Below are 14,886 nucleotides of genomic sequence, written 5' to 3' on the forward strand. Positions count from 1 at the left end.
TAATGTCAAGAAAACAATTGTGAATTTATAATTGGAAGCATAGTTTCTCAAAGATTTTTATTAAAAGATGTCTAGCTAAGTAAAAAATCACTTTGAATCTCAGAATCAAATACTCTTCGTTTCTTTCAAAGGAACTGCCTAGGCAAAAACTATTTGCCTATGGGTATTAAGTAAGCACTGCCATTCTGGTTTGTATTTTAAGTGTTTAAGGCTGTCACAGCGGTTTTCTCTCTTTTCCCCAGCTGAACAAAAGGGAAACTGCACTTCTCTGAACAAACATTTACTGAGCACAATGCCAAGTATTGTGCTAGATTTCCAAATTCCTGATTTGGGGGATTTTTGTCTGTCTATTCTTTAAGTTGTTTACCAATTACCTTTTATGACTTATTACCAGAAATTATGCTATTATTAAAAGTTTCATTTATAAACAGAGCATAAAAAATTCACCTTGTTCATCATACAAGGAAGGCACACGCTTCCTTCCTGAAAACATTTTGCTGCGTTGAGGTTACCAAATGCCCTCTGGTAAAACAGTAAACCAGGAAGCTGTATGACTAAGTTATTTCTGTCAACTGCTAGAATTCCCAGCCAAGTCATCATATGAAACTATGAGATCTCCATTCTAGATCATTCTGTCAATTCACATGGGTGACTCAGGAGGAGCTGTGAGTTGGTGAAACAAGCTCAGGTTATCAGCTTAACAAAAATGAAAATTCATACTTTGTACGAGAAACATTTCATCAACTACTTCCCAGTCCAAATTATCTTAAAGAAACTTTATTTCTATCTCCTACTATTCATGTAAGTAGATCTCACTAAGTTTTAATAAACTCAGCGCTGTCTAGGCGTTAACTCGTATACCTGTCACACTGTACCTCCATCAACATACCCTCTTAAGCTTAGAAATGTCATTTAATGACTACCGACCCTTTCTAAGAGATAAGCAGCCAGTCTGTACTCGTGTGCACATCTTCAGACTTCCTCTTACGTAGGGAGGTAGCTGTTACGTGACAAACAGCCACCCGCATGTTTGTTTACACCTCCACCCGCATGACTCAGCCCGGGGCTGCGCGGCTCCGGATCCGAACACGCTTGCCTTACTCACGTTCGCTGGGTCAGCTCCCTGCGGACGAGCGGCCACACCCGCGGTGCGCGGTCCTAGCTGGTTAGACCACCTGTAGTGTCGCGTGCACACCCCACACATCGATGGGACACTAAAAATACGAGTGATTCCTCGCACGTGACATCTCTGTCTCTGCAAGGGGGGGGTCTCGGCTTCCGCACCAGAGTCCGGACAAACCGCGAGAGCGGAAAAGGGTGTGAAGCTCTGGCCGGAGCCCGATCCGAGCACGGCCGCTGGGCCACCTGCAGCGAGATGCGCGAGGAGGGGGTGAGGGGGACAGCGGGACCCCGCGATGCGGAAGGGGGAGGGGGCCTTCGCGCTGTGCGCTGGGGAGGATGGGGAGTGGGCGAGGCGTGCTCCCCGTGAAGGTCGGGAGGAGCCTCCGCGGTACGGGGTGGGGGTGGGGCGCTCCGCGGTGGGGGAGGGGTCCTCCTCGGGCGGGGCCGGGGGACCAGGGCTCAGCAGGGAGTCCACCAAGAGTCTAGAGTTCGTCTCCTCGGAGCACGACCAAACCACCCTCGCTGTAAGGCTCCCCAACGCTGCTCCAGACAAAAACAAAAAAAAAAGCGGCCAGTGTGAGGGGGCTTGTGCTTCAGAGCAGACACCGAGAAAGACAACTGCAGACACCGAGAAAAACAACTGCAGGCCCCGCTGCCCAGCCCCTAGGCACCTCCAGACCCAGGCCGGGCAGCCCTGTCGGGAAAGTCCGCGGAGCCCACTGTCTCCTGACCTAAGACCCGAAAGCACGACACTTGAGGGGTCGGGGCCTCGCAGGCGGGAGCGAACGACCCCTCCTCCACCCCCGGCCGGAAGTACGCTTCTCTCCCGAAGGCGCGCCTCCGCCGCGCACGCGCACTCAGTTACTAAGCAACGTCGGCGCCGAACCACCCCAGCGGGAGCCCAGCAACAGCCGAGCCGCCGCGTTCTCCACCAATCAGCGCCAGCCTCTCCTCACACGCCTCACCAATCAGCGCCGGCGCCGCAAGGAAGTTTCCAGAGCTTTCGAGGAGGGGCCCCTTAACTCGAATTCATCCGCCTGATCATTTTCCTACTTCTTCCTAAAGGAGGAGAAGGATCACCGGGAAGAGAGGGGAGCTGATCTGTTAGGATCTTCTGCTCCGGCTCTGAGGAATTCAGGGCTTAGTCGAAGGGTCTAACTGCGTCGCGGGAGGTGGGGCTGAGAGAACTACTTTCAGAGGCGCACGGACACGGCGCCTACGTAAGCGTGATAAGTGACGCAACAGACGTTGCATAAATTGCGGCCCCGCCGAGCCGGAGCGTTGAGAGACGACTGGACTTGTCGGGTTCCTCTGTGTTGGCGTGGGGGTGACTCGGCGTGCTCGGATTCTCAGCGTCTCCGCGTTAGCTTACAGGTACGGGCCCGCGGCGTGCGGGCGCCGGGAAGGCTGAGAGAGGGCCTCGGTGAGGACGAGCCGGCGGGGGCTCGGGGCTCGGAGGCCGCTGGGAAGGGTGGGGGAGGGGAGGCGAGGTGACGCGGCGCCGGCCTTTCCGGAAGAGCGGGCCTTGTTTACGTGTCGGGAGCGGGGGCGGTTGGCGCGCAAGCCGGCAGAGGCCAACGGACGCTTAACCGATGGAGATTCCATCGCGTCTGCTTCAGGGGGGGAAGGTGGAAGAGAGGTAGTCAGCTGGGGCTTTTGGAAAGCTTTTAATCAGAATCCGGACGTGGAGAAGGTGTCGTACTCCTCTACAGTTTAAACGGGGACTTTTGTCGTAAGGATGCCGTGATCCTAGGTTCCGGAGGAAATACGGGCGGGGGGGAGGGAGCTTAACGAAATATATGGAGCAGTCAGCAGGATGCTGGTCTCCTAAAGCATTTCTGATTGTCCATCCGTTTTAGGTTTACGTCTTGAGGGAGGAATTTTGTGTTCAGTGAGTAATTTACGCCTACTCCAGTAAAAATTGGGGGGAGGGGATTGTGAGTCTTTAACGTAGTTAAGGCATTTTGGAATAATAAATTTCGTTTTTAAAGAATTGATTAGCTATGAAAGCAGTTAAAGATTCTGAGGTGGTAACACTGTTTTTAAACTACAGGTCAAAATGCAAATCTTCGTGAAGACTTTGACCGGCAAGACCATCACCCTGGAAGTGGAGCCCAGTGACACCATCGAGAATGTGAAGGCCAAGATCCAGGATAAGGAAGGCATCCCCCCTGACCAGCAGAGGCTCATCTTTGCAGGCAAGCAGCTGGAAGATGGCCGCACTCTTTCTGATTACAACATCCAGAAGGAGTCCACCCTGCATCTGGTGCTGCGTCTGAGGGGTGGTATGCAGATCTTCGTGAAGACCTTGACCGGCAAGACCATCACCCTGGAAGTGGAGCCCAGTGACACCATCGAGAATGTGAAGGCCAAGATCCAGGATAAGGAAGGCATCCCCCCTGACCAGCAGAGGCTCATCTTTGCAGGCAAGCAGCTGGAAGATGGCCGCACTCTTTCTGATTACAACATCCAGAAGGAGTCCACCCTGCATCTGGTGCTGCGTCTGAGGGGTGGTATGCAGATCTTCGTGAAGACCTTGACCGGCAAGACCATCACCCTGGAAGTGGAGCCCAGTGACACCATCGAGAACGTGAAGGCCAAGATCCAGGATAAGGAAGGCATCCCCCCTGACCAGCAGAGGCTCATCTTTGCAGGCAAGCAGCTGGAAGATGGCCGCACTCTTTCTGATTACAACATCCAGAAGGAGTCGACCCTGCATCTGGTCCTCCGTCTGAGGGGCGGCTGTTAATTTTTCAGTCTTGTATTCATAATGCCCAATGATGGCATCACTCTGCACTCTAGCCATGTGCCCCAATTTAAGTTTAGAAATTACCAGTTTCAGTAATAGCTGAATCTGTTCAAAATGTTAATAAAGGTTTTGTTGCATGGTAGCATATTTGGTGTCTGTTGTTCTGAAATTATGTAGTGATGGTGGGGACTCCTAACTGGTTAAAATGGTACTCAAAGAGGGATTTAACTTTGAGGTTATCAGTGTGACCAAAATTAACTCACTTGACTTTGGTAAACATTGGGTGTGCCAAGGTGTAGGAACTCTGTCCTTTGTTCAAGGTCATTTACAAGTTATGATTCTGATGTAATTAAAACCATTTTAGAACGGAAGCAGTGTAAAGCTATTAACTATGGAGGCATATTGAGGGAAAGGAAACTTGTCCACCTGCCTCCACCTCAAATAGTGGGGGATCTAATCAAGACTTAAGGAGAAATAGAATCTTGGCTGAGGGCTGCACAGTTGTTCTTTCAAAACCTTGTGATTATTGATTATCTCTTGTGCTTTCTTCCCCTCTAGTGCATTACACTTCAGTGTTTATCCTTAGATCATGAAACAACCCTAATTCTGGTTTTTGTGAAGGGAGCCAAGAACCAAGTGGAGCCCTAGGCAACAAGATGGGGAAGAGAGCTCTTCAAAGAATTCCTGAGTTAAAAGGGTGTCCTAACTTAAGGCAATTTGCTGACTTGGGTGTGTTAGGCAGCAAATTAAGGTGGTTCCTAACTACTAGCAAACAGCTTTGCCCCACTTTAATAAGATTGCTCCAGTAAAGAAGATTCTCAGTTGGGGTTGTGGTAAGAATCTTGTCTAAACCCTACACAAGAGGTTTCTGTCCTCCCTTATTGATAAACACTAGGCTGTTTAGTTATTAATATGGGAGTAAGAATTTTGGGGGGCACAAGGTATCCTTTATTTTTACAATACTTTTAAGTTCTCAGCCTTTTCCCCTTTCACAATCACTTCTCTGTAATGCAACTTCTGTGGTGGTTCTCAACTTGGCACAAAAGTGGATGTGGTGAGGGGAAAGGTGTGTGCAAGGGGAAGGAGTTGGAAGGCCACCTGGTTTTCTCAGGTTTACTCTATGCTAGGGAAATAGCTTTTTTGGTACTACAGCTGGTGTAACCACGGGCACAACCTTAAGGGTAAGAATCACCCAGAGGGGCATCATGTCTAGAAATAGACCTTTGTTACTCTAGGTGTACCTCATGTGTTGAGTGCATGATTTTAGGAGCTCAGCCTTAGCAATAGCTTCTTAAACCTGTCCTAGAAGTTCACCTAGTTAAATTTCAACGTAAGATGGTTTTCTTGGCTAAGTTAGACACTGGAGGTAGCACTTAATTTTAGACGTAGTTAATGCAACTCCTTGGAGTGGTGGTAAAAACTTGGGCCTGCAAGGGGTAAACTGCTTTTATTAACCTATTGGAGCTGGTAATGAAACATGAAGTTTTTATAAAGCCTTCCTTAAGACTTACGGGAACATGTGAGATTCATTGTCAGACTGGAAGTTTACCTCCTTCCCAGTCCTGGTGTTTTGACTTGTTCAAGGCCTAGTTATTGTCAGGGGCAAACCAAGGACTGGAATCCAAGCTCAGAAAACTGGAGATGTTTTAGTTTTATTAGGTTCCTAGCTCTCAGGCCGTCCTCAAACTAATGCCTGCATGACAGGTGTCTTGCTGAATATTTAATAGTTTAAATATGCCTTTTGCAAGTAAAGCTGGGTTTTGAAGGTTAAAATTTCTTTCCTACACTTAACTGTACACTTAACCTGAAGAATAAAAGCATTTCAAGTCAAAACTAGTGCTGGTTTGGGCAGCAGAACTAGCACTATTGTGTTGGCCTTTCTCCCTGACTTGACAGGCATGCAGGTCTGCAGTCTTGTGAATCCCCTGAGGAAAACAGGTTTCAGCTGTTGCTCTAATTCTCCCGGTATCTCTTCCTTTCCTAGGGGTCCCTTAAGGTATTCGTGGATCTCAGCAAACTCACTCTGCACATAACCTGAAATCTGAGCAAGAAAAAGGCTCACTGTGTATGTTGGTCTTCAACAACCTGTGCTATCAACTAGTTTTGAAAATGGGTTTCTCACTCTTGGCCTCAAACCTTGCTCTACAGTGAATAAAATTGAGGCTAATTTTGGTTTTTGGTTCCTGCTGACTCCTGTTGACTGTGAGGGGCCAGCAGTGCAGTGGGGAAATGTGATTAGGAGTGAAACTTTGGGATGACCTAGAAGGGGATGGGAGAGTTGATAAACAAGATTTGTCCATGTATCCCAAGCCAAAATAGTTCTGGTTCCTGTCACCTACTCAGCTCAATGTTCCTTGTCCAGTTAGCTTCTTATCTAACGGCCAGGAATACGTTCTCAAGTCCAGTGTTGGTCCAAATGCTTAAGAGCCCATGGGAAGGAAGGTGACATATTCTGTTACAGCCCCGGTGCAAATACCTCACCTGCCCTTCCTTTAAGGGAGCGTTTCCCTGGACCTTTCCACCCCTTATAACCTCAGAAACAATGCCACAGAGGGAAGTTTATGGGACCTTTGTGACTTGTTACGCTGGTGTCCAAAGTATATGTGGGCCAGTCTTCCAAATTATTTTAAACCCATTTTATTTTGGACCTGTGCTGTCTGAAAAGCAAGTTCCCTGTGTTGACCAGAACTGCTTGTACTGCAGTGTCATGCCCTGGAGCTCCCGGAGTTCACAGAACAATCTGCCACTTAACCACCCCCACTTGTCATCTTCACTGTTCCCTTTGACTTAGGAATTTGATAAAAGATGGGTTTCTGTTAACATATTCTATTTGTGACCTTTTCTGAAAGAATGCTCACAGCTGCGTGCAAAGGTGTGTTAAAAGTATACTTACTTAGTATACTGAAAGCAGCAGTCGCAGGGGCTGGTCTGTAGACTGCTGCCACCCCAAGGTCAAGTTTTTGCCAGCTCTCAGTAAAATGAAAAATACGAGAACGCCACAGTGGATTTTACATAAAATTAGGTCTATATTCAATTTAAAAGATTATATGCCCTCCTTGTAAAATGTCTAACACAATGATTTGGAGTGTTGCTCTGGAGAAGGGACTACTTGAGTTCATATCTGGCTCCACCACTTACTGGCTGGTAACCCTGGGCAGCACATCAGACTCCTCACCTACAAAAGGGGGTGATGACACCTCTCAGAGTAGCTATGAGGATTGCATGTGAAGCGCTTAGAAAAATGGAAGAACTTGCCTAGTGCTGACAATGCTATTTTAGTGACAAAATTGGGAACGACCTAATCGCCCATCAAAGGGGAGTGGTTAGACGATGATGGTACAGCAGTGCAAGAGGAGATAGGAACTGGCGTGGAACACCGGTCAAGACGGTGGAAAATGCTAGAGAAAGAGGTGTGTACGTGTGCACAAACACAGGTGGGTGGGCCCGTTTAACATCGGTGGCTTCTGGAGAGGAAAAGGGTGGTTGCGAAGGGAGACATATTTCAGCTCCTTTCTAGATATTTTCTAATCGCCACCCACAGGCTTCCAGGAGAACTGAAGTCCCTGACAACACAGTATCACCAGTGTCCATAACAAGCGGCCCCCGTTCAAGGGCAGGCAAAGTCCTTCCTCCCTGAAGTCACACCACACTCCCAAACTGCACAGAGTAGACTTACTTTGCACAAGCCTCTGTTTCATTCTCTATGGAAATTACATGTCACGAGAGTTCCCAAACAGCACGCTTCCTTTTACATACATCCTGCTCATTCCTCCAGTAATCCGAAGGGGCAGGTCACGGCTCCCTTTCATTCAGGCCCAGCCAACTCCAAGTGGAAGCTTTAGACAAATATTGACTTCTGGGAAAAGATCTTGCACTTAGTGCAGCGATATTAACCAGGAAAAAAGTTTAAGATTTTTCTTTTTTCATACTTTCTTGATCCCATCACCATCATCTACCCCTCTTTTCTGTGGTCATCACAAGTTAATTGGTAAGGTTCCCTCTCCAGCTAGTAGGTCTCTGCCAACCCCTATAATTTATTCTAGCACCTACTCCTCTGACCATGTAACACCATCCAGGACTCTTTTTTTTTTTTTCTTTTAAGTGTACAATTTGACTTTTTTTTTTCTTATTAATAATGTATGTATGACAATCCCAATCTCGCAATTCATCCCACCCCAACCCCCCAGCCAGGACTCTTCTTAAGGGACACCTTTTACCTTCAGAAATTTCTGATACCAGTGTTTCACAAACTCTGTCCTCCAGACATTACAACCAGTGTGAAAAGGATGCTGTGGTCACAGGAGCTCAGGAAGGTGTCTGTTATCTCCCCCTTGGAGACCACCTTGACGGCTCCAAGAAGTTCTGCCCTAAAGGGACCGGTTTAATGTGGTTCAGCGCAGTGCGTTCCAATTTCACTTTTTTTTTCCACTCTCCTTTTCAATCAGTTAACATCCCTCACACCTTGGGAAAGCCTGTTGGAGCCATGACCCCTCCCATCTCCGTTCCCAGCTCTGCTGATTGCGCTTGGTTCCCAGCTGTCACAGGACAGAAACGTGCTGGCCTCAGGGAAGGCCACAAACTGGGTCTAGAGAGTCTACTGCTAAAATAGAGCAACACAAATACAAAAGAGAAGAATATAAACGAAAACATTTTTCCAACTCACAGGGAAATGGATAAACCTTTTCAGGTTAAATGTTTCTTCTGTGAGTTGTTCTTAGTCAGCTGGTACCTGCTACAGCTTGTCTTCATCAGCTGTTAACAGACAAAATAGTAATACATTTTGGACATGTGATTTTTTTAAAAAGTATCTGATCTTTTAAAATACAAAAGTGATACAGGCTCTTGCTAAAATATGAGGGTGAGTCAAAGCACTCTGGCTGTAGAATTTACAGGAGTTTTAACATGACCGGAGTGCAGATAATTTTTGACTCATCCTTGTACATCTAATGATATACAGGAGTATCCAACAAAAAGTGAAAGATCTCTTCTTACCTCTCTCACATCCCCAGAGGAAACCATCAAAAGAGACTATTTTTCGATTCATTTATTCATTCCACACATATTTACTGTCCACTGTGTTTTCCAGCATTGGAAATATAACAATGAACAAAACTGACCAAGTCCGCTCTCACAGAACTTACATTAAAGAGCAGAGGAGACAGGCGAATAGGTTAAGTTCGTCATATTTTAGATAATGGAAAGTGCTGTAGTGCAAAAATAAAGCAGAATAAAGGGCATTGAGTGATCAGGGAAAGCCCCTCAGATAATATGACATTTGAGCAAAGGTCTGGAGGAAATGAGGGACTTACCTCATGATATCTAGAGGAAGGGTATTCCAGGCAAAGGGAACATCATGTGCAAAGGTCCTGCAGCAGAAAAAAGTTTAAGTTCAAGATCAATATGATGGCCTGTATAGCAGGAACTTAGCAAGGAGAAGAGTGGAATGAAATTATACCGGGGTAATGGGAACACCACTTAGTGGTTCATAAGGACACTGTAAAGATACACGTCATAGGTGTCCTTCTGGATTTCTACGCCAGTACAGACATGCATTTGTGTATACATGTCCCAACACATACATTTACTTCATTCTTGTTAATGTCTGCATAATTCATAGTAGGTACACCATATCTTCCTTAAAATAATTTTATTGCTAAACAACAAGGATCCGGGAATTCCCTGGCAGTCCAGTGGTTAGGACGCCATGCTTCCACTGCAGGGGCCACAGGTCCGATCCCTGGTCAGGGAACCAATATCCCAGCTGCCATGTGGCGCAGCCAAAACAAAAACAAAAAAAAACAAGGACCTACTGTATAGTACAGGGAACTGTATTCAATGTCTTAGAATAACATAATGGAAAAGAACCTGAAAAAGAACATATGTATTCTGAATCATTTTGCTGTACACCTGAAGCTAATACAACATTATAAATTAACTATACTTCAATTTTTTTTAAGGTTAAAAAAAGCCCTATTAAAAATATAATTTTATTGCTTTCCTATTATGAATGTAATACATACTCAATGTAATTAACTTGAGAAATACAGAGAAAGAAAGCACTCACTAACCCTACAATCCAAATATAATCAATTTAGCATATTTCCTATTCTCTCAGTATTAGTATTTTACTTAAATAACAATGAGTGTGATCCAGTTGTCGAGACTCAGTCAATGGATGTGTGTGTGTGTGCGTGTGTGTGTATAGAATAAAACATAAAAGTCCTTTTCCAGTGTCCCTCCTCAGAATCTCTCTCTGTCCACACTTAGCGTTCTCTGTGTCACTTGCTAAAGGTTTGGTGTATTTACCACCAGATTGTTCTAATGTGTTTACATATGTATGTATTCTATGAAAATATACTCTTAAAATTATACATAAAAGGAATTGTACAGAACATTCTCATGTAGCTTGAAGTGAGCACCTATAGAGCTCCCTCCTTCTTTCTGAGTGGCTACCATGTATTTCACAGCACAGACAGACCATATTTTACTCCTCTCTTTACTGATGGATATATGTCATATTTCTTCCCTATGAAAACAATGTTGCTGGGACTTCCCTGGGGGTCCAGTGGTTAGGACTCCCGAGTTTCCACTGCAAGGGGCACAGGTTTGATCCCTGGTCAGGGAACTAAGATCCCACATGCCGCACAGCAGGTGGCCAAAACCAACCAACCAAACAAACAAACAAATAAAACAATGCTGCAATGAATATCCTTGTAAACGTCTCATCCCAGATGTGCAAATATTTCTTTAAGATCTAGCTAGAAGTGGAATGCTATCAAAGAATATGGCACTGAAATTTGTGATTACTACAAAATTGCCCTCCCAAAAGGCTGTACCACATGCAATGAAATATTATTCAGCCTTGAATAGGAAGGAAACTCTGACACATGGGATGTGGATGAATCTTGGAGTCATTATGCCAAGTGACATAAGCCAGACAAAAAGGACAAATACTGCATGATTCCACTTATAGGAGGTCCTCAGCGTAATCAAATTCTTGGAGACAGAAAGCAGAATGGTGGCTGACAGGGGCTGAGGAGGGGGAGGGGGAGTTAGTGTTTCATGGGGACAGAGTTTCAGTTTTGGATGACGGAAAAGCTCTGGAGTTGATAATGGTGAGGTCGCACAGCAATGTGAAAGTCCTCAATGCCACTGAATGTTCTACTTAAAATGGTAAATTTCATGTTATGTTTTTTTAACACAATAAAATAGAAAAGTATACCAATATGAATTCCCACCAATACTGCATAAGTGGACCTAGTCTTCCATACCTGTGTATATATGGGTGTTGTTTTGCTTTGTTTTATTTTTTTGGCTGCGCTGTGAGGCTTGTGGGGTCTTAGTTCCCCCACCAGGGATGGGACCCACACCCCCTGCAGTGGAAGCATGGAGTCCTAATCTCTGGACTGCCAGGGAATTCCCAACATATATTAACAATCACTTCAATTTTGGACAACTTGAAGGCCAAAAATGACACTGTGTTTTAATTTGCATGTCCCTGATTAAACTTGTGAGAGTAAACGCTTTCGCACTTTTTGACATTAATTTGTACTGCAAATTACCTTTTCCTATCTTTGCCCGTTCTTGTTATTAATTTGTAGGACCACCTTACATGTTCTAAACACTAATCAATTTTTCTGTTATAATTGTGACAAATAGTGTCTTTCAGAGGGTTATTTCACTTTTTGTTTATGACGTCTTTGTAAAAACCAAAACTTTGGATTTGAAAAAGAATCTGGCAATCTTTTTTTTTTTATGATTTCTGGACCAAAGAAATACGTGAGGGAGCCGTTCTGAAAATTGGGAGCCTTCCCTCCATCCCTCCAGGCCAGTGTTCGGGAGGGAGGCAGGGCCTTGCACTGCACCCAACAAAGGGGATGCTGCGGCATTTGGGAGAGAAAAGGGCCTTTGGGACTTCTCCAAAGAAGGCCTTACTTCCCAGGGAGAATGCCCCCCCCCCCCCATAACCCTCGGTCTTTCCACAAACCCGTTCCCTCCCCCCACCACGGGTTAGCTGGCGGCTCCAACACCTCCCGCTTTGCCCTGGCTTCTGAGACCCACACCCGACCCCTCCCATTCCTGTGAAAGCTGTTTTTCTGAGCATCAGGCCTGAGCGTAATCTCCTTTAGAAGCTGAAGCAGCCTGCTCTCGTTTCTGCAGTCAATACTTTAGTTCAGACGCCCCTGATGGCCTTTTAGATGATCCTACTCCTCTCCCCTCTCCTCCCGAGCTCTTCCCGGAAGCAGCCTGGCGACCTTTACTGGGACATCCGGCTCCTGCCCCCACACCAGTCTGGACCTCCGGAGGGAAGAGGCCCCGAGCCAACCAAGGACATGAGCAGGTTGTTTAGGGAGACAGAGACCTCCAGAGGAAGGCGAGAAGACAGAGGCTGAAGGGGTGCACTGGGGCTGGGAGAGTCTGCACGTCTCCGCCTCTGTGCTCCTCTGGGCCCTCCCCCGGTCACTGAAACCTCTGCTGTCTCCTCTGCTCTCTTCTGTGAAACCACAAGAAGGCAGGTAGAGACGGCCCAGTTCCAGTAACGTGCTGACGGTTTCCTCCTGGGGCTGGCCCCTGCAGACTCACATCACCCGCTAAAACAATCCACTCAGCTCCCTTCCAGCTCTGCCCCCCCACTTGTGTTTCAGGCCAGAGCAGCCCAGCAAGACTCCAAGCTCTGGCTACTGGACCCAGGCGAGCAGGGCCTGAAACAGGTCTCCTCACATGGAAATCCAGAGTGAAAGAAGGGGTCCGTGCCTAAAGACACACCCCGAAGTAAATGCAACATCTGCGCAGGCTCTCCGGGTTGACCCCGGAACACAGAATGCAAGTTGCAGAAGGCAGAGACACAAGCTTTCCGTGGGGGCATGGTTTGGGCTCACCCAGAAACCAGTAAATATCACCCCTCCCATCTGGAAAGGTGGGAACGAACAGCTCTGTGCGAATCCGGGCCCAAACATCTGAGGACGTGAGTATGCTGTTCTGCCCTTACTCTAAAGCCTCACGTGTGTAGGAATAAAATTGGTCCTTCTAGGGGGGAGGGATGGACTGGGAATTTGGGGCTGGTAGATGAAAACTATGACATTTAGAATGGACAAACAACAAGGTCCTACTGTATAGCACAGGGAACTATATTCTCCTGGGATAAACCAGAATGGAAAAGAATATAAAAAAAGAATGTAGGAGAGTGAGTCAAAAATAACCCACACTCTGGCTGTAGAATTTATAGACGTTTTAATATAACCAGAGTATGGGTACTTTTTGACTCACCCTCGTATATATGTATGTAACTGAGTCACTTTGCTGCATAGCAGAGATTAGCACAACATTGTAAATCAACTATACTTCAATTAAAAAAAAAGGAAGAAGAAAAACATGAAAGTAAAAATTGGTCCTTCTCACCCTATGCAAAGTGTTGAGGCCGCCCAGACAAACACGCTCAGTCACTGATGAAACAGCCTGTAAACAGACAGGAAGATAAATACCAAGCTAGGTCAGGGTCTGCGCCCTAAGGGCTCCTCCCCAAGAGCAGGTAGGGCGCCCTGGGTGCTGGGAAGGGACGCGCTGTTTTGAACTGGGACAATGAAATGGAGGAGTGGGTTCTGCTCCTGCTTCTCCCCACCGCTGCCTTGGAACCCACAGTACCTTCCTCCATACCTCCCGTGACTCCGATCTCCGCTCCAGGCCTTTGGAGTCAAATCAGGGCGGCCCAGACCTCCTGCGTTTGAGAGATGCTGAGAAAAACAGGTTGGGACCAACTGATTTCAGCAACTGCCTACTCATCCCCGCTCCAAACAGCCAGACGTTGCAGGGGTGAGTCCTCCTAGTGCTGCTTCCCTCTGGGGAGCACAGTGTGAAAACAGGCCCAGTGGGCAGGTGGTGTTCTGTGGGGGGAGGAGTGGCTGGTGTGTTTTTCCGGAGCCTCCCTCTGGGGCTTATCTACTCCCCATGCGCTGAGCTCGTTGGGCCTGCGGACAGAACAGACCATACCCCAGAGGATATAGTACAGCAGCCTCCTGTAATCTCAATACGTCACTTCTGACACTCCTGGCCACCAAATGTGAGGTTGCTTTTTTTTTTTTTTTCCCCAACAGCCACCAATTCAGCGACACTAGCTGGGTGTCCTACAATTTAACTAAATTCTGACACTATCTACTTGGAGACAGGTCAGATCCCACAGGTTAAGGGCATCACCACTTTCAAGAGAAAAGCTACACACTGTATTATCTTCAGAATAAGAATTTTAAATTAGACTAATAAACACATTAAAAGGTATACAGAAGCTATTGGAACTACAAAACAAGAACACAAAAACATCAAAAAGAATAAGAGAGACTAGGTTGAATTCATAATAGTTGGACTAAAGAACAATATTTAAACATTCTCTTGAATGGACGAATTAGCTGAAGAATAAATTAGTGAACTGGAATAACAGAAATTCCCCGAAAGGAAAAAAGAAAGAACAAAGGAACAGAAATTATAAAGCAGAAGCTAAGAGATATGGAGGATAAAAGTAGAAGTGGTAACATTCCAAAAATAGGACTCCTGGAAGAAGGAGCTAAAAATGGAGGGGAGGAAAGACAAAAGAAATAAAAGCAAAAATAAACAAATGGAACCTAATGAAATATACAAGCTTTTGCACAGCAAACCATCAACAAAGTGAAATGACAATTGATGGAAGGGGAGAAAATACTTGCAAATGATGCGACTGACAAGAGTTTAATCTCCAAAATATACAGACAGCTCATATTGCTCAATAACAAAAAACAAAACAACCTAATCAAAAAATGGGCAGAAGGCCTAAATAGACACTTCTCCACAGAAGACGTACAGATGGCCAAGAAGCACATGAAAAGATGTGCTAACTAATAACATCACTAATTATTAACGAAATGCAAATCAAAACTACAATGAGGTATCACCTCACACCGGTCAGAAGGGCCATCATCAAAAAAATCTACAAATGACAAATGCTGGAGAGGGTGTGGAGGAAAGGGAGCCCTCCTACACTGTTGGTG

General features: G+C 46.0%; 1 protein-coding gene across 1 annotated transcript; it reads left to right on the plus strand.

Moving 5' to 3' along the window:
- The first annotated feature begins 2,340 nt into the window (after positions 1 to 2,340).
- Positions 2,341 to 4,013, plus strand: UBB (ubiquitin B). Its single transcript, XM_057714674.1, has 2 exons — positions 2,341 to 2,496; positions 3,176 to 4,013. The coding sequence occupies exon 2, from the start codon at positions 3,182 to 3,184 to the stop codon at positions 3,869 to 3,871; it is 690 nt and encodes a 229-aa protein (XP_057570657.1). The 5' UTR covers positions 2,341 to 2,496; positions 3,176 to 3,181; the 3' UTR covers positions 3,872 to 4,013.
- The last annotated feature ends 10,873 nt before the right edge of the window (positions 4,014 to 14,886 follow it).

The sequence above is a fragment of the Hippopotamus amphibius genome, chromosome 17 (genome assembly GCF_030028045.1).
Source record: "Hippopotamus amphibius kiboko isolate mHipAmp2 chromosome 17, mHipAmp2.hap2, whole genome shotgun sequence".
NCBI lineage: Eukaryota > Metazoa > Chordata > Mammalia > Artiodactyla > Hippopotamidae > Hippopotamus > Hippopotamus amphibius.

Bases quoted from the DNA above. Each gene is read 5' to 3' on its own strand.
- UBB (XM_057714674.1), top strand. From the start codon at position 3,182: ATGCAAATCTTCGTGAAGACTTTGACCGGCAAGACCATCACCCTGGAA.